Genomic DNA, 20,529 nt, shown 5'->3' with positions numbered 1-20,529 from the left:
TTCCTTGTGATATTACTGGGGGAAAGCAGAGATTCCTTGCACAAACATGATATGCGGAGTAAGAATCATTTACACGCATCATCTTCTTTCCTTCTGATTGTCAGCCCAGACAAGGCTTCTGAAAATTCCCTCCTCCCCTGAGGCCCTCAAATCCCCAGAGCTTCATCATGGACCATGGGCACTTCTTTTGCAGCAGGTGTAATGATAAGCCTGGATATTTTTATAAGGATATTTTATACTAGAAAAGTATGAATGAACTTTTTTTAAATATATGAACCAGCTTAAACTTCTTTACTACTTGGAGATATGGGGATCATGGAACAGGTGCTATCCTTACAAAGATACCAAATGTTGACAGCCAACTTGAAGGTGCTGGTCTTTCTACTCTTTTCTCTGAAACTTTCAAATTCTTAAGGAGAGAATGGAGAGTACATGGCTGGAGAAGAAACCTAACGTTACAATTAGCATTAGCAACACATGCCTTCTGATCATGCAAAAGGGATTCCAGCTTGTGAAACGGAAGACTGTGAGGGAAACGGAAGATGGTAGAGGAAAGTGAAGTCCAGGTACCACTCAGACACAAGAGGCTCTATAATCAGGTGAGAGGGAAATCAAGCTGGGACTTGGGGGCTCCCAACTATTCTGGAAGAGATCAAAGAGATAAAGCACAAATCCATTCTCATTTCTCCAGATTCCAATCCAACTGGTTTAAAAGGATTTACAGTATTTTAGCCAGGGCTAATATGTCACTTTGGAAAACTGTCTCATGTTCCTTTCACCTGAAAATCTAGAAGAATAATTGATATCAGTGCTTATTTTTCTGAAATGTGAGAAGCAAATTTTGTTGTAAAAATTAATTCTTTTTTTTTAAAGATTTAGTTTTATTTATACAGTAGCTGGGGTACAAGCCAGGGACGCGGGAGGGTGAGAGGATTCACCAGAGACAGAACAGGAAGCAGAACAGGCAGATGGACCAAAAACACTGCTGAGGGGAGCAGTGGGCGCGACAGGAGAGGTCTGCTGCGCCATGTGGGAATCTCCCTGGCTGGCTGGGTATCGAACCCATGCTGCAGAGGCTGTGGACAGCTTCACAGCACTGTGCTCAACCCGCAGCACCACCAGGGAGGCCCTCTGTAGAAATTAATTCTTAAAACTTTCAGGTTGTTGTTAGAAACAGTAAGGATAGCCTGGGATAGAGTAGGCAAAGAAAGGTGGTGATACCTACAGAGATCCAACAAAGGCCACGTCAAACCAGAAGGCCAGGCCGTGGACGAGGCCAGACTGTGCCATCTGAAACACAAAGGGGATTTCTACTCTGCAAGGAAATAAAAAAGGAAAGAAAGAAGAAACACTTGGAGTCATTTTTTTTTTTGGTTCTTGACACTAGATACATTTGTGAGAATGGTGGGTACATTTACAGAACATTTCCTTTTTCTCTTAAGCACTTTTGCCTTGGCAGCAAGGTTCTTTTGGTATGTGATTAATGCTTGGGTGATGCCATACATTTGAGAATGGTGCTTCTTGGCAGTTCTGCAAGGCTCACACGGCTGTGCTGCAATGACCCTGAACTCCACAGGGTGAGTGCAGCCTCCAGAGCTGGGTTTGACTACTGAGGAGCAAACGACACAGGACAGGTGACAACCATCCTTCAAGAAGTGAAAACATGGGCTGTGGCAGCTCCCTCACACAGTTGTTCAGAGGGGAAAGGCTTTTCTGCCTCTAAAAAATGAAGTGGATCACAAGGGGGGACATCAAGCTCAGAAGGTCATGGTCATGGTTCATTAGTTGTTCCAGGGAGGCAATATAACTGTCTTCCCTCACCTCAGGTTACAGCTAGACTCTTACAGAAGCAGTCATGGTTTATGCCAAATGCAGAATCACTGCGAATAGAAAACATATTGGAAAAGATGCACTAAAATATAGATGCTGGACCTGTTTTAGGCATGGAACCTTGGTAAAACAATTATCTGAACCCTAGTTTCCTCATTTATTGAAGGGTTACAAAGTTTTTCCTTTCTTCATAAGATCCTTCAGCAAGTCAAATGGAAAAAAATTTGTATATGGTTTGTAAGGTTTAACGTGTTTCATAATTAAAAGGGGCCTTGATTAGTTCATTGCTAGGGCTTCATTGCTGTAAGGAGACTTATTTTAGCAAGTGTTCCAGGGATTTTCATAGGAAGTTGTGTATTATTTATATTTATGTGTCTCCAAATGCCTGACTTCTACCCTACAACAATCAGAGTATTTCTAATGTTTTCCTATTGTAGTTGTGGAATCAAATTTACTGGTATTGCATTGTAATGACTTCTTCCCATTTTTGCATTCCTTTCAATGGACCATGAGTTCCTCAAGAGCATACTTAAAGAAATAACTTATTGTACTTGTGCCTGTGCCAGCAAAGTACCTGTCACACAGCAAAATTTCAATAAACACTTGCTGAATCAATGCACAAGTGAAATGGATGTTATCTCTGGAAAGCCAACATAGATGCAATTTAAAAAAAAAATACCTGGTTCCCAAAAACAGCCATGAAGTCAGTGGAAGTCAACATTGTCTGGATCTATGGTCATTATTAAGAATTGTTTCCAAACCCCAGTTAACTTCCTCTGAGCATATATTAGGATTGCATTTCCCTTTCACTGGAACTCAGGCACTGACACACGGTTTACACTGAGCAATTAAATGTAAACATAAATGAACTGTACTGGGGCTTATTGCTAGTACACTTTGCCTTGCTACTTCTGTTGCCTCAGTGATCAGTGTTGTTCCAAATAGAGGCTGTTGCACCAGCCTGAGTGCTGGGTGTGTGATGCTGCGCAGAAGTAAAACTGGTGCACAATCAATAAATGGTGGAGAGCATAATAAAGACACTTGAAATTATTATATGCCACGAGTTTTCTTTTTGTTACACAACACGTTCTAGCCTGTGCTCAGTGATATAGCTTCCTCAATCCATTGTGGTCTTAATACAGATGATGGTTTGAGTTAGTCAGTTGCACCTTCCAAAGTCAGCCTGTGCTTCCTCAGTACCTTAGGCATATTTTAACCTGGTTGGGTCCTAAGTTTTTGCCTACAAAAAAAATTTTGACTATAGACCTTCTCAGGGATAAAAGAGCAAAATACTAGTGAAAAAACACCTAAAGGGGATTCACATCACCATCTGAGAAATGAATCTTTACTTCAGAGTCTCTTCAAGTGGAGGGCAAGAAGATAAAAAGTAACATTTATCAAGTGTCCTCTCAGGATAGAGCCAGTGCCTTATAACACCTAGCACAGTATCGTACCTGGTATGTGCAAAAGCACTCAACAAGTTGCAGCTCTTCCTCATGTCATTATTTCAGCCACTGGCCTTGGTGAGTGATTAATATGTCCAGGCTCTGCGGGGTTCTGAATGGAGAAAATCCTAGTTCTAACATCCTTATTAATTCTGTGACCTCATGCACCTTACTTCTCCATTCTGCCTCATATTTGTCATTGGTAAAATGGGGATAACAACAGTACCAATTGCACATATTTGTTGTGGGGATTAAATGTGACATGACAGGTAAAGGGCTCAGAACAGTGTCTGACTATAAAAGAAAAAGCTACTACTATTTTTTTCACTTGTTTCTTAAAAGAATCCAGTGAAGGAGGCATTATTATCTTCAATTTGTGATAAATGGAATGAGTACTGACGAAATCATTTGTGTGTGCAACTTACACCTAAAATCTCTCCCTTGTGTGAGCAGTAAAATTCTGCATGAAGTTTTGGGGATGGGAGAGGTGGAGAGGAGATTTTAAAACTCAAGAGTAACATTGATTTGTACAAACCTTTGGAGGTCTGCTTCCTTGGCGTCCATAAAGTTTACTGTGTACTTGACTGTCCGAGCCATCAAAATCCTAATGTCAAATGTGTCCTTGGGGGGGAAAAAGGCAACATTATCCTTTTGTCAGGGTAAACTGAACTCAAGCAAGATCATGGTCTAGCATTCCTCCTGAAACAGTAGGTTGGTAAGAGGATTTAGAAGACGTGAGCTTAATAGTAAAAGCTAGCACTTATTAAGTACTTACTATCTGCCAAGTATTAAGTGTTTTGTGCTTTATGAAGTGCTAAGTGCTTTATGAGGTTATATCACGAAATCCTCATGATGTCTCTGCATCAGGTATCTGATGTTCTTTCAACTATATAGAATTTACCTCTTCTCCATATTCCAAGAAGTTCCTTAGGAATTTAGTCCCCCTTCAACTCCAGGTGTGGCATGTGGCTCTAGATTGGCCAATCAGAGCATTAACTTCCCCCTGAAGACAGTGATTGGTTCACAGATAGACACATGAGCCAAAGTAGGGAAATCAGACTCTAAACTAATTACAGGGTGTTTGCCCAAGTTATTAGGAAAGGTAGGCACTCTTTAGAACCTAGAAGTGTGAGCATCTGAGTTTGGAACCCTTTGCTACCAGGAGAGAAGAAAGTTAAGTCAGAGTAAACTGAAATAAATGATGAGAATAGAAAAGTAAGCTTTCAGTGACACTGTCTGAACTTCTGCCACAGGTCCCTGAAGCAAGCTCTATTTCAAGGCTTGGCAAATTTTGAGGATCTGTAATTTCATTTTAGTAAATGCCATTTGGGGTTGAGATTTCTTTCACTTACAATGGAAAGAGTTTGAGATAATGCAAACTTAAAGTTCTCCAAGGTTACACAGTTAGGCGGAGCCATAATTGAAACCCAAATCTGTTTGACAGCTGTTTATTATACAATGCCTCCTATTCTCTTATGCCTTGAGCCAATAGAATCAACAGATGATGTGAATTACTGAACATGGATGAGGGCTGAGTGTGTACATGGGGTGAGTCAGGGTAGTAGGGGAATCAGACATTACTTGGGGTGAGTCAGGGTAGTAGGGGAATCAGACATTACTTAAATCTCCTTGCTCTTGACAGTATAATTCTCTGAGAATTTTCTTAACTGACTGGAATATCAGAGCTGGAAGAATTCAAAATCCAGTGTTCTAAGGAGCTTTTTCTTGTCTTTATGATGAATCAGCAAAATCTGGCAGCACAGTGCATCCCATGTACGTTAGTGAATGAATGAATGAATCAACAGAAAAACATGTGGGGGGAAAACTGTAAAAAAATGCACTTACTACTATTGGCTGTCTGAAGTATTCATCCACTGCAGCACCTCGGAGACTGGACAGGTTAACCCCATAGAAGCACTGCTGATACCTAGAATAGGCAGGACAAAGAAACACCTTTCATCTTCTCTTTCACCTCAGACCCCAAGTCCCTTAAAGCTGTGAAGAGCTGTGAGGTACTTTAAGTCAACCCTGGAGTGAGAACAGGTGAAGGGCAAATGGTCTGTAAGGAATGGCAGAGGAGTACCTGGGAATTCAAACTCTCTAGAGAATCTATACACCTGTACTTAATCTGAGGTGGAGAAAGAGAAGGTGGGTGGCAAGCTAGTCAAGGTGAAGGAAATTATTTGTGGTGAGATGACTAAGAATGGTATTTAGAGCCAGGCAATTCTTTGGGTTCTCACCCTTGACCTCAAGCTTTGTGACAAATTGTCCAAGTTCCAACATATAATTCCTTGGCCCACTTACCATCCCAACCCAGGGTATGACTTCAGATCTCCAGAGCCTCTGGCTACTCCTGCTGCTTTAGGAAACAGATTTCCCCTTTCTGTTCTTCCCTGGCACTAACTTGCACCTTTGCTTTGGTGGCTGATACCAGGCAGAGTCACAAGTGAGGAAGGACTGAATCTTCTGGTGAACTTGAACTGTCTCATCACAGTCCATTGTGCACATTTCTTTCTGATTCTATGGTCAGTAACATCTGAACCACAGAAACCGGCAAACTCTACAAATCACATATCCTTCCCTCAGTGAGCCAGACATAAAGCATTTACCTTCATACCTGGCTATTTGTTACCTTTACATACCTATTGCAATTCAGGCCTGGACAATTCAGGATACGTCTGGAGCATATCAGGCATACTGGATCATCCTGACTAATGGTTTTGACTATTTAGAGCAGAGACCTAAAGTATTAAGAGGACCTTTATTCACAGGGCCATTGACAAGCTGTGCACCCTGGCAAAGTAACCTAAACTGTGCCTCAGTTTCTTGTCTCTAAAATGGAAATGATTATAAGCTCACTCTGTAGCATTAGAGTAAGGGTTAAATGATTTAATACAAAACAAAGCAAAGCACTCTGAGCAATGCTTGGTACTTTTGTTACTACTAGTATAGGCTATTATTTTCTGAACTTCATCTCAGATCCACACCAGAGACTAGGGCAGTGTTTCCCAATCTGACTGTGCCTGGGATTTCTTGGGGGAGGTTGTTAAAAACTCAAATTCCTAGGTCCAATTCCAGAGAGGCTTGGGGTCTTACCACTAGAGACTGAAAAACCTTATTCTGAAATTGAAAAGAGACTTCCTTAATAAGTGTAGGGGTGTGTGTGTGTGCCTCTCTGTGTGTAAGCACATGCACTACATAGCCTGTGAATCAGATAGTAATTCAATTCATCAGTGCCTTTTCTCTCTCAAGCCACATCTGCAAACCTACAGGGAGAAGAGAAAAAACCAACATGGAATAATCAAACAAAATTTGGGTACAGTTAGATTTTGGTGCAGTTGAGCAGACAAACAAACTGAGGCTCTAAATCAGAAATCAAAGCCTCAAATACCCTCTGGGAAGAAGTGAGGCCGGATGTCCTAATGCTGTTAAGTCAACAGTTGGTCCCGCACACTAAATGCACACTACTGACTGATGTATGGATTCTAAAGGGCTGTCCATTTCTCTTCTCTGAGTCTTTGGTTATTGTCCTCACTACCTAGAAGACCCCTTCCCTTTTTTTGCCCTGTTAATTCCTACTCAGTTTTTAAGACACAACTCAGATATTTCCATTGAAAGTTTTAAAACTTGGTGTTACATTTAAACAGTTAAGTTTTATCCACGTAAAACAAATACCAAGTCTTACCCAGACATATTTTCTTACTCATCATTGTATATTAAGCACTGAGCATGGACCTAACACACTGTTAAAGCTAAAATATCTACCTATATGCATTTATTTAATTAATGAATTGAGAACTTGGTGCCCTAAGTGTGGGCACAGGTGCCAATAAGGATAATGGAGAAACCAAAAGTAATTCACCCAAGTTTTGGGACATTATTACTTGTTTCCTATTCTTTTTCTACCGAGCGTTTGAGCCAAGCTGACTCACAGGTAAAGCCAGGAGACTGTTGTATATAATTTTATAAATATACATATTAAAAACAATTTTCCAATCCCAAGGCTGAATGGACCATTTAGCCCCAATCAGCTCATAGCTTGCACAGGATTGGTCCATTCTATGATCCTGGTATGTAGTATAAAAAACAGGCTGCTGGGCACTGAGGAAACAGACAGAGGTGGCCTGTGGTGGAGCAATAGGATCAGACACTGCCCCTGCTGCTGCACTCTGGTTTCAGAATGGCAGATCCATTTTTAATCCTTCCATAAAGTCTGGACAAATCTGCATTCCAACCAGCAGCATGGGTTTCCTTTTCTCTACATCCTCGCCAGCACTTGTAGTTTCTGGTATTTTTGATACAGGTCATTCTCAACGGTATAAAGTTATATCTCACCGTGATCTTGATTTTCATTTCCCTGCTATAATGAACATTTTTTCTTAAGACTGTTGGCCATCTGTGTCTTCTTTAGAGAAGCACCTATTTGACTCTTCTGCCCATTTTTTGATTGCATTATTTGGAGGTTTTTTTGTTGAGTTATATGAGTTCTTTGTAGATCTTTGATATTGCAGTGCTATGTCCAATAGCCAAATTATGGAAACAAATGCTCAAAAACAGATAAGTGCATCAAGAAGATATTTATAAATACACACTGGAATATTACTCAGTGATTAAAAAAAGATACTCATGCCATTTATGGTAACATGAATAGAGCTGGAGGCAAAATGCTAAGTGAAGTAAGTCAGAAGGAGGAAAATAAACACCAGATGGTGTCACTAATATGTGGAATATAGAGGAACCAAACTTACGATCAGAGAAAGACAAACTTAAAAACAAACCCCTGAAAGCTGGTCATAGAACTGAAGCATCCAGAGGTAGTAGGGGTGGGGGAAGGGCATGAACAAAGAGCGAAGGAAGCAAAATGGACTGTGGTAGAGGACTATGAGTTATTTGGTGGTGGATGCACTATTGTGATGTCTGATGTGGGGATCCAGTGTTACCTCAATTAAAAAAATATTAAGAAAAGGAACCTCAAAAAATAAAAAAAAGTTCTAATGCCTAAATTCCATTCCCCAATTGTAATGTATTTGATTTATGGTGTAGCTCTGTGCTTGTTTGTTTCTAAACAGGTGATTCTAATGTGCAACCAGGGTTGAATAATACTAAGTTAGCTGTTCCAGAATCCTTGCCAAGTAGATGAAAGAGAAAACCTCAAGGGCAAAGATATCCCTCTGCCCAGTATGAATGAAGTAGAAAACTTCTCTCTATTCTTTGCATACAACCTCAGCTCTCAGAGGGGATGATTCTGTGCCATTGGCTTTGTGTGTTTGGTACCAATTAAAACCTATCAGTGTGGTGTAACTGGGCACCATTCCTGGGGCAGACGGAGAGCTGTGGGCAAAGAGCCCAGTGGCTGGGTTATAGAAACTTTCTGGCTGAACCATATTTCTAATTCTTTGAAATCCCAAATCTCCTTCTGAAATGCATCACAAAATAATTAAAGCAGATGGGAGCTGGCATCGCTCTGGGTCTCCTAAGATGCACTGTGGGGGAATGGATTAGGAAATGAATCTGTTGACTTGGAAACTGGGGATCATTTCCATTGTTTTTATCATATGTGGTTTTATTTTCTAAGTTTACTTATGGCCTCTTTATGACTACATAAGGCTGTCTGTGTACATGCTGCTTCCTCCTGGCTTTAAATTTCCAATTATACTCTTCTTTCCCCTTTCCCTTTCCCCTCTGTCTCCACTATAATATATGCAACATGTGGCAAGTCTAGAAGGAATGCAATCTTACCATCAGCTATGCGTATATATATCCAGAGTACAGAAAGAAGTCCCCCATTTCCCATCACATTAGCTTCTCCACATAGAGGTCAGCTTCAAAAGGCATCCAGGAGAATCTTTCCTCTGTTTTCTCTCCTCTCGCCCACCACGGTCTTTTCTCATGCCCTCTCCTTAGCATATCTCCTCTCTCCACTATGTGCTCCACCTGTCTGAGAAGAATGGTGGCACCGCCTATGGTTCTTTTGTAGCATTCGTCAATCCGATTAAACAGAGAGGAGCTTCTCTAATGCAAGAACATCTTTCTTTTGCTAATATGAACATGTTCTTTCACAGCATAACTCAATTACTTTAATAAAAATCTTTGCATCTTCATTCCATTATAACAAAAAATAATCCACTTCCATTAAGAATGTTTCTTCCTTGGGCCTCCCTGGTGGTGCAGGCGGTTGAGCGCAGCGCCGCAAAGCTGTCCACAGCCTCTGCAGCGCTGGTTCCATCCCGGCCAGCCTCAGAGCAACCTATATAGTGTGGCAGACCTCTCCTGCCTCGCCCGCTGCTCCCCTCGGCAGTGTATTTCGTCAGTCTGCCTGTTTTGCTCCCCGTTCTGTCTCTGGTGAATCCTGTCACCCTCCCGCACCTCTGGCCCATAACCCAGTTCTTGTATAAATAAATAAATCTTTAAAAAAAAAAAAAAAGAATGTTTCTTCCTTTGAAAAGACCAAAGGAAGAAAGAGATAAAAGAGAGGTAAAATCTTTTTCTGCTGTTTGACATTTACAAAATGTTGAGTATCTTAATGGATTACAGAATTTACAGAATTAACAGTCAAGGCTAAGCCAACCAGATGACATATATCTATACCTGTTATCTACAGCTATGACTATATCTTTATCTCTAGGAAGCATTTCTACTAAAGAAAGGATCCAAGAATGTCACCAGTGGCACACATAGTGCTGAGGATGGCACAGCAAAAGTGCCAAAGAGGAGTAGGATACACATCTAGAAATATATTGCATCTGTATTTTATTTCTTTTACATTCCATCTATATAACAGAGCTTGAGATTTAGTTATTTTTGGTAAGTTTTATGTATGAGCAGAATGTCGACACACCATGGGGCAAAGTGCTATCTTTGTAAAGATGCTCAGTTAATCCTATCTCTAGTTTTACTGCATTAAACCTCAGCAAATTAATGTAACATATTTGACATATGCTATATTAAATACTTTCTGTATCTGTAAAAATGTTTTTTACTATGAAAAAGAGGGAGAAATGGTACACAGTCTTTAATAAAAATCAAGTGTCTAACTGTGCCTCTTTTGTAAGAAGGGAAATACCATGCTTCTATAAAGAAATCCATGGAGCACCACAGGTGAGCCAATGTATAGATAGATATTGCTGGTTTGTATAAGAAGTGCACCTATGAAAGCATGTATCAGAAAGAAAACTAGATCACTCAAGACAACAAGATATCTGATGGACATCTTTTGCTTGTTCTATCCAGCAAATAGCTGTTCTGAATCTTCTGCTAACAGTTTTGGTACTGTTTTCTACTGGGAGGCACCTCTTCCCCAGTGTAAGTTCTTGTACTTTGGGAGATCCTGACTTTGTTTTTGGCTCTATAGATTGGCATGTGGCTCAGTCACAGCCAATCAAGCGTCTTATCACTCACGCCTTGATAACTGCCACAGGGGTAAGCATTTGATCAAATGAGAGTAAAGTCTAAGACTTTTGTTCAAACCTGCAAAAGAGAAGTAGACATGAAACTATGAATCTATAAATATGGATTTGCTGGGAACACATTGCTTCTACAAGGGGAAAGTCCATTCAAGAGCCGAACTGAGCTAAGGGATAGAGAGACCAGGACCCAATGACAATGTCTGTGTCCTGGAATCCATTTGTGCCTGAGAAGTTGAATCTACTCTTGGGTTTTTAAAATACATTAGTCAAAAATATTCTTTTTCTTAAGTCTTTCTTCAATGGAATTGGGCACTTAACACCAAAGTGATAACTGAAAAGAAAACAGTTAATAAATTGAGTCTGCCCACATATGTGCTATAAACATAACTCTGAGAAACTAGTTTAGCCTAATTCAGTGAAGTCCTAATTCTACAAGGATTGAGCTAAATTGCTTTAGACTAGCATGTACAGAACAAGATCGGTGGGTAGTGAGGTGGATGTCTGCTGGACTTAGCAATTCTGTCTGGAAATGGATCTCTTTGTGTCAGGTCAGTAATGCACCTTTGCATTAGCTCTCTCTTCTTCCCTGCCTCTCTCTTGTTTCTCCTCATTCTTATTTTACTGGGATTGCTTCTGTAATAAAGTTGTAGCTTCTAGGTTTACAGGGGAAACCAAGCTAAGTCAATCAATATGAGGTTTGGCCCTATAATCCAGACTCTCAAAATGGAATTACTCACAGGTTTAATGACCAGAGGATCTTCAATGCTAGTGGGGGTGGGAAGTGAAACCCTTAGAGTAGTTTCCTCACAATTACTCATGGTCTCGCTGATCATTAATTACAGTGCAGTCAAGGTAGAAGGTGAAGTAATAGGGTCAATGATGTCTGGGTATTTGAAGTTTGAGAGCAATGATAACTGTATTGAGGAGTAGGCAAGTGTCTATTGAGGAGTAGGCAAGTGTCTATTAACAGCATTGAAAGCTTTGCAAAAAGAATTATAATCGCAAAACAGCAAATTGTCAAATTAAGATATATTATGAAATCCAGAGGACTTCTTAAGCAGAATCTAAGGAAATTTCAATCTCTTTGGCACTCCAAGTTCTGTTCTATCAGAGCAAACTGAGATGCAGAATTTGACAAGTAGAAGCCATATTCCTAAAACTGTTGTGCCTCCCCAACCTAAGCAAGGTAGTTCAACATTAATAGCAAAAGAGCTGCAAATGAGATTGGATGTGCAACCTTCACAGTTCTTATGAATCAAAGCTGGACCTGACAGGGAACAAGCAGGGTTCTGAGACCTGGGATTGGTACTGGGAATGGACAAGGTAGAGAATACTGGAAACAGCTTCCCAACTCACCTGAATCCTTCAGGCCTGCAAAAACAGAATTCTTTTCATCTTGTCAGAGGAGAATAGCTTTCCCTTGCTTAGAGACTACGCAATTTCTCCTGAAGTGCATGCCTCATAAGATAATTCTGTTCTCATGGTCTGCCTCACTGCCCTTTGTCTTCGAAATAATGGTCCCTTACTGCTGTCAGACAGATAACTCAAGCAGAGTCTGAGCAGAAATTATAAGTCCTATTCCAGGAGGAGTTAACTTACATACCTAAGGAAATGCAGAAAGTGGGTATTTTTTGCTAAGAAGCAGGGAAATAGGTACAGAAATAAATTTTAAGGGTGTTGAACAAGGGAGGGTAATATAAGTAGGACAGGATATGGGGCACTCAGGACACTAGGATGTCACTTTGAAACTGGGTCATCATGATGGTTTCTACAGTCAATGAGATAGAGATTGCAGGATTTCTGGGAAAATGGTATTGAGGAAATGGTCAGAAGGCTCAGGAGGTAGAGATGCTACATGGATTTATGCTGCAAGACTTAACAACATTTCATCTGACTGTTCATAGAAAGGCCCAGGAAACTGTCCTTTCATAAAGGTAACAGAGAATGAGCCAGTGAGAAAGAAGTGGCCCCTTCTGCATCTGCACAGCAGAGATGGTGATACTGCCATTAAAACTCTGCTCCCATGAACACAATCTGGATGGAATTTCAGAATGTCAGAAGGAAGAAAGCTGTAATTAACTTAGACAGGAATGACATAATCACAGTGTTGGGAAGTAAGGTTGCAGTGGCAATCAGTATACCTTGACCTACAGGGATCAGTGGGGGCTGCTTATAGATTCTCGTGCTATCGGAGGTGAAACAGATGCGCAGTCAACTAGGATAGTCTCAACATGTACAACAAAAATGTTAGTTAGTGATCAGCATGTTGTCAGCTGTCAAATGGAAAGATTAGTTCCGCCCCCCACACTCCCTTTCCAGAACTAGTTTTCCAGATCTGATTTATGGATACAGATACCACAGGTCCATGACCAAAGTAGAGGCCCTGACCCTTGAGGAAATTCTACCACAAGCACATATGGTAAATATTTCCCAGTTCTTCTCCAGAGGGACCTGTTTCTATGACAAAGCAACTGTGTTGGAGGAAGAACACCTTGATTTTTTGAGGTGTATTAGCTAAGAAGTTTGATACCAGGGAATTCTGAATACCGTAGTTAGTGAGGACTTGTAGAGGTTAGGGAGTAAATGAAGTTTTGAATCAAATACGTCTTACATGCTATCCTACTGGGTTCATATTTATCCTGTGGTTAGTTGCTCAGTCCCTGATCTATAATTAGGATAGATGCATTTAACATCTGGCAGAACTCTTACACTAGCCTGTGAAGAAAGGGGTATTATAGTAGGAAGGTTTAAGTAGAGGACCTATCTCTCAAACTAAAACTTCCCCTTCTCCTGGAAAGATACTATTGAATGTTATATCTACATTACAATTAGGAAAATTGTATCTCAAAGAGATTAGATAAACTTGTCTAAGGTTTTACAGCTAGTAGCTGACAGAAGCAAGAACTGAATACTGTTCAGTCTGGCCCCTAGCAACTGATTCATCCAGATTTTAATTATTGCCTGACTTGGTCATGCTTTTATGTTCTATAAACATTATATATGACGTATAGCAAACTAGTCCATCTCAAGCTTCTTGAGAATAGGACTTCAGGAAGAAAGAGATGATCATTTTTAATTAATGTCTTGGAGGTAAGGACACACCACAGGCTATCTGTGTTTCAAGCAGTGAGGTGGGATCAAGCATGGTATGGACAAGAGAACTAACTAAGGAAACCACTGTGAAAGATAAAGGGAAGAGTAGGAGATGATGGAAAAAAAAAACAGGAAAAAAAAAAAAGAGTAGGAGATGATGATGTCAGGGGAGTATCAGGATGGAACTAGATCATGTAGACCCTCACTGTTCTTTGTAGGAGCTTTGGCTTTTATTATGCATAAAATTGGAAGCCCCTGGAAAGTTTTGAGCTGAAGAAGTTGAATAATGTGTCATCAATAGCATTTTAATTATTTAAAAAGAGAAAATGGATTAGGAGGCTATTGCAAGACTGGTAGAATAGCAGGGTATTTTGTTTTTCTTATTTTGTCTTTGTTTTGTCTTGCAGGGGTAGTCAGGGGGTGATGGTGAAGAACAGGAGTTTGCCTTTGGATATGTCAAATTTAAGATGCCCAAAATATATCTAAGTAGACCTGTCAATAAGCAGCTGGACCTCCAAGTCTATGGTTTGAGGAGAGGTCTGGGCTGGGAGTGAGCAACATAAAGATTATTTGTAGTACGAGACTGATTGAGATCAGTAAGGAGGTGAAGGGGACAAAAAAGGGAAGACATCTAACAACAAAACCTGGAGTCAATCCAAGGTTAAAGATTTGGGTCATGAAGAAGGATCAGCAAAGGAGACTGAGAAGTAGGGGCCAGGAAGGAAGGAAAAAAACCAGTTTAGGCTTCAGAAGGGAAGTGAAGAGTCAACAGTGTCAGGTGCTGCAGGAAAGTCAGGAGAGGACTGACACCTCATCATATCTGATCATTTTATTCATTTAGCCCATTACTTATTCCTCTAGTCTCTTATCTCATTGCTTCAGAATACAGCCAAGTCATTTTTTTAGCCTCTCTTTCTCCTCTCAGCCATATCTACTTTACCTCTTCTAATGGAAATCATACAATTTTTGCGTATGTTCTCTGTTGTGTATGCAACAAAGGCCCATGTGCTAGTAGTCTAGGTAGAAAGCTCATTATAAAGGGAGGGAAATTAGGAAAGTAAAGGCTGTGAATTTTGATAACTATATATATTTAAAACATTTTTTGTGTTTGTTGACTAAAAATAAAACCATTCAAATACACCAGCTATCAAAGAAATAAAGATTAAAAATAAATTGGCCACCATTTTTTTTTTTTTGCAAATCAAATTGGCATTTAAAAAAACATATCCCGTATGGGCAAGACTCAGCAGACAGTCTCATAGACCACTGGTAGAAGTGTTAATTGGCAAAACTTTCTACAGGGCAATTTGGCAATATATAAGAAAAATTTTTTTAAAGTTCTTTCTTCACACCTTTTGGTCTAGTAACTCTACTAGTAATTTATTGTAAAGAAATAATCAAAATGCACACCAAGTTTTTCACAAAAGAATGTTCACTTTAGCATTATTTCTTGCAGAATAGGGAGAACACAGTTTTATAAAATTTTATTGCCTTTTAAAACATAAATAATACCTGAATATTGCTTCTTAAAGAATTTATAGAATTAAAATAGTAATTAACTAGAAAATAATAGCAAAAAAAAGATTAAATATAAGAAACGTGCAAAATCTGAGAGGAAAAATCATTAAAATGCTTCTAAGGAAAAAAAAAGTGTATGAATAATATCCTTGGTTGGGAAAAGTAACATTATAAAAGTACCCACTGTCCCCCAGATAATTTAGAATTTACTAATAATCTTAATAAAAATGAAGACTTTTTTATTGTTATTTAGACAAACTGATTTTCAAGATCATATAGAAAAATAAATAAGTGCTGAGAGACAATAATTAATTAACCTCTTGTGTTTCTGGATGACCTCCTCACCCCTCCCTGGTTTTGAAAAGTACATTCAGCCACTGCTCCTACAGTCAGAGTAATTTTCAAGGATATAGAACTGAGAGAGCAACCTGTTGTTGAGACCATCGGGACAGTCTATGGGACCAAAGGCCTCTATGAACTTTTTTTTTAAATATTTTTCTTTTTTTTTTTTTTTTGCTAAAGATTTATTTTTTATTTATACAACAGCTGGGGTACAGGCCAGAGGCGTGGAGGGTGAAAGGATTCACCAGAGACAGAATGGGAGCAGAACAGGCAGACAAACTGAAAGCACTGCTGAGGGGAGCAGCAGGCAAGACAGGAGAGGTCTGCTGCGCCACATGGGAATCTCCCGGGCTGGGCGTGTTATCAAACCCGCACTGCAGAAGCTGCGAACAGCTTCACAGCGCTGCACTCAACCCGTTGCACTATCAGGGAGGCCCTCTCTATGAACATTTTTAAGATTCTGGTGGGAAGATGTAGAGATCTGTTAATTTTGTAGCCCCCAAAATAAGTCTTATATCTAAATTCACTTGCTTATTAAAATTGCTGCCTACTAGTCTGGGGTGGTCTGCTTTTTCTTCAGTCACTCCTGGCCCTCTCTATATAAGGGTCAGTTTGCAAACCAACAAATGGTATTTGTGTTTTGCTTGTGATTTTGTAAAGAAAAACTGAACATATATGAAACAAAATTCTTAATAATAATTATTTCTGCACAAGCTTGAGATTACTGGAGTCTTTGCTTCTTGAAAAATATTTTATGAGAACCTACCATGTCTCAGGCCCTGTTCTGGGTTCTTGGGATATATTAGTGAAAACAGATAAAATTCTGGCCCTTGTGGTAATTATATTCTATGGTGGGTGGGGTAGGGAGCAAGTATAGTAGGGATACAAATAATAAACAGTAAAAAATAAAGAAACTGTTCATCTTTTCTATATAGGAGATATGGTAGGATTACAAAGAGAAAAAAAACAGAAATCAACTTTGGATATACTTGAGTTGGAGGGCTCTGTAGACCTCAGCAGGAACTACCAGTTTACAATTTAGTATCCATCCTCACCCATCTGCCAGCAGATGCCCATGCTCCTGCCACATGTAGCATTCTACTCAATGCTATTTGTTTTGTTTTGCCCTCCCAAGAGTTCACTATCTTCCAATATCTCCTTCCCAAGGGTCCAATTTTCCTTCTTTCTTTCTTATAATAGCAGTTCTTAGAAAACAATGTCCGAAGGAATGCAATTTTAGAACTGTCAGAGGTTTTGTATTAGCTGTCATTTTACAAACGAAGAAACCAAGTCTCAGAGGGAGAAGTAAACTGCCCCAGAGTTAAGTCAATTAGTGTAAAACCTCCTCCAAATCTGATCAATTCAACCACATCAACATAAATTGATTGATATGTTCTCTGACAAAGGCACATTCCAGTAGAAGTCATAGATATGAACCAAAGGAATGAATGGTGCAAAGTGGAAAGGGAGGGACAGCGGGGGTGGGGGTAGGGAGGGTAGCTGTCATGTTAGTAGCAGGGTAGACTTTTCGATGTTTGATATTAAATACATGGTTCTCCAATTTGTCTACTCAAGGCAGGGAGGTTTTGATCCTAAAGGGGAAGTTTGGCAATGTCTGGAGACATTTTTGTTGTCACAACTGGGGGGAAGGTGCTACTAGTTAGTAGAAGTTGGGTATGCTATGCAGTAATATCCTAGTACACAGGACAGGTTCCTTTTGAGCCCCCATTATATGACCTAAATGTGAGTAGGTTGAGAAGCTCTGGTTTACTCTAAAGGAAAAGGAAGTGAAGAGAGAAGAGAACATTACCAGAAGTTGGCTCTGGAGTAGTGCTCCATGTAGAGCTGTTCATCAGAAAAGGGGGCCAAGTGGATATCACTGAACGTCGGAAACATCATTCCTAATGAGAAAAAGGCAACAGTTGACACCAAACATCTTCTGATTGAAGGTACATTCACTTGTCACTTAATCAACCCCACTGTTTAATTTTATTTCATCTATTATACAACAGGTTAAAATATGATTTTACCTCAAAGCAAAGTTGAGAAAATGAGGCAGAAGACTGGAGGAGATATGAAAAGGAATATCAAAGCAAATAACAAAGCTATGTACTGAGAAAAGCTTGTAGTCTTAGGTAAGGCTTCTGACCTGACATATCGATGTTTATCATCTCAGCTTTTGGCTTTTTTTCCTTTCTTGATATCCTGTGCTTGGAATCTTGGATATTTTATTTGTTCTTTTACACATTGTAAAATCACTTACTTTCGAAAATAAACAACATTCCATCATCCTATAACATTATTTTTATTCTTAGGCGTTGAATTCATTACTTGCCTTTTTAAGCACTGTTACAATCTATGCATATAGAGAGGTTCACCATCCTCCATGCTGAGAAACCCACATTTGTCTCTTGTTCCTGAAATTTACACCAGAGAAAAGGCAGATTCTTTAGTGGGCAAATAAACACCTATACTTGCATGCCTGAAATTCAGCCTTTTTGAGTATGTAGTCTGGTGATCAACATTATCATCAAAGGGCAACTTTTTTGTAATCATTTACTAAATTGCACATGAAAGAAAGATGGAATTTAACCCAAATCAGAAATGAGGATTGCCTATGAAACTGGAGATACTATTATCATATAACAACAATTATAACAATAACAGGAATAACAATAGCTAACATTTTTTGATTATGTTAACTCTGCCATGAACTGTTTTTGGGAGCTTTTCATGTATTAACTCAATTAGTTCTCTTAATAATATAAATTGTGTTCTATCTTTATACCCATTTTGTAAGTGGGAAAACTGAGGAACAGGGAAATTTAAATGACTAGATCACAATCACAGAATTAATAAGTGAGAGAGCAAAATCCAAAGGTGTAATCTCATCCACTGGTCAATAACCTCATACTTTATGCTTTCAATGTCTATTAAAATAGAATAATTTTTTTAAATTTAGGATCTTTTCAGAGGTGCTCAGAGAAGGAGCATGATAGTTACACTATTTGCAGGTCCCTTTCTAAATCTCTAGTATTGGTGTCAAAACAATGATTGCTTGGTAGTTTTTCAATATCAAGATAGAAGGATATTGAATAATCTTAGAAAAGTAGTAAGTATTACTGCTTAAATAAATTTGGGAAGCTTCAGAGGAGGATATTCGGAGCATCAAGGAAATGCAGAAATATCTGATAAATGGAAGGGAAAAAAATCATAAAAAGTAAAATACAAGAAAAATTCAGAGTTGAGGAAATGAGACTTCTGATTTAACATTCCGAATGCCCAGCACAAGAATTTAAAATGTTTTATACTAAAAACACTGGAAATAGAGAAGATACTAAAAGTGTCCAGAGATAAAAACTTGGTACACTCAAGGATCAGGAGTGAGTATGTGACGGGACTTCTCCAATAGATGTAGTGGAAACCAGAAATCCCAAAAAAGATATCTTAAAAATATTGAGGAAAATGTCAGAAGAGATATTAGGGATAATGGGGATGAAGGTGGGTGTGACCATAGAAAAGTAGTATGAGAAAGATCTCTTGGTACTAGAATAGTTCTGTATCTTGACTGCTGTCATGCAAAAACTACATGTGATAAAATGGTACAAAAGTACACATACTCATTTTACTGATGTCAATTTCACAGCTCTGATAGTATAGTTATATAAGATACAAGCATTGAAGGATACTAGAGACACTTGTCTTTGTAAATTCCACTGGATGTTTATTTAAAAATAAACAGTTGAAAAAATAATGGACGAAAAAATTTTGCAAGTTAAATGCCTTACCCAACAAAATGATAATACAACAATTCAATAAAAAGCAAATCTCAAGCACCCTTTCTCTAAAAGCTATGAGAGAACATACTTTACTGAAATGATGGTGTAAACAAGAAAAGAAGATAAAAGAATGATGATGGAAAGTCAAAGTAAAGTAGCCAGGCAATAGGACTGGAGACCCACCTTTCATATATGGTAGAAGAGGACAGAGAATTATAAAGGGAAAATTTATAAAGAATAAACACTAATCTGGCAGTCATGTTAGCTCATGGAACCCTTAGTCATAAGTGCATAGAAAACTCAGCTAATGAAAAAGCCAGGCAAACAACATTGTACAAAAATAAACAATGATGTAAAATATATTAATTAATTAAAAAAAAGAAAAAGAAAGAAAAAAAAAAGCCAGGCAATAAACTCCAAGAAGGAAAAATGAAGAGGAAAATACACAATCACATGTACTTAGTATACCACCTCACTCAGCATGGGACAATATTTACATTGTCATAATAATGTAAGTATTAACTGACTTAAAAAATGATCTAAGTTCATCTTTCCTTATATTAAATTCTGAAATTCAAAAAATTCTGAAAAGCAACAGATTTTTGCACGTATGCAATACCATCACTTGATAGTTAAATATGACCTGAACTGATGTGAAGTGTCTTTTCGTCTTTTTTAATTCTACTTGGTATCCACATTCACATGTTTTGTTGCAGAAATATGTGTTTCATTTGGGAGTGTTGCCTTGGATCCCACTGGAGATGTTAAGTAATACATAGGAGAAGACTGTATTACATTTCCAAAGTCCTTCATATTCTAAATTCTGAAATGTATCTGGCCCTAAGGGTTTGCATTGAGGACCTGCATAAATATATTGAGATGAGGGTGATTCAGAAAAGGAAGAAGCTGCTATGTAAGAGAGCTTACTTCTCAGAGAGTGACAAGAATAGCAATATAATTTTATACAGAAATATGTAGGTAAATAATAGAAAAAACAGCAAATAGGAAGGGATAGTATTTGGAGTGCAGTCCCAGTTTAGGAAGAACTGTGACTGAGGGTTACTATTTTTCATTACAAGCCTTTTTTACTTTATTTGATGCTGTCAACTATGTCTT

General features: G+C 38.8%; 1 protein-coding gene across 1 annotated transcript in view; it reads right to left on the bottom strand.

Moving 5' to 3' along the window:
• LOC311172851 (histone-arginine methyltransferase CARM1-like) overlaps positions 1-20,529 on the bottom strand; it is a gene marked incomplete at its 3' end in the record, with an annotated part of 104,552 nt that overhangs the window by 11,309 nt on the left and 72,714 nt on the right. Inside the window, exons 4-7 of the mRNA XM_084236384.1 lie at positions 17,445-17,535; positions 5,121-5,202; positions 3,811-3,896; positions 1,226-1,315 (exon numbers count right to left, since the gene is read on the bottom strand). Coding sequence (XP_084092510.1) covers positions 1,226-1,315; positions 3,811-3,896; positions 5,121-5,202; positions 17,445-17,535 — 349 coding nt within the window. The remainder of the gene's footprint in view (positions 1-1,225; positions 1,316-3,810; positions 3,897-5,120; positions 5,203-17,444; positions 17,536-20,529) is intronic.

This window comes from Talpa europaea (genome assembly GCF_964194135.1).
Source record: "Talpa europaea genome assembly, chromosome: 7".
NCBI classification, from domain to species: domain Eukaryota; kingdom Metazoa; phylum Chordata; class Mammalia; order Eulipotyphla; family Talpidae; genus Talpa; species Talpa europaea.
Note: the sequence above shows the minus strand (reverse complement) of the source record. Positions and strands in the feature narration are given on the sequence as shown.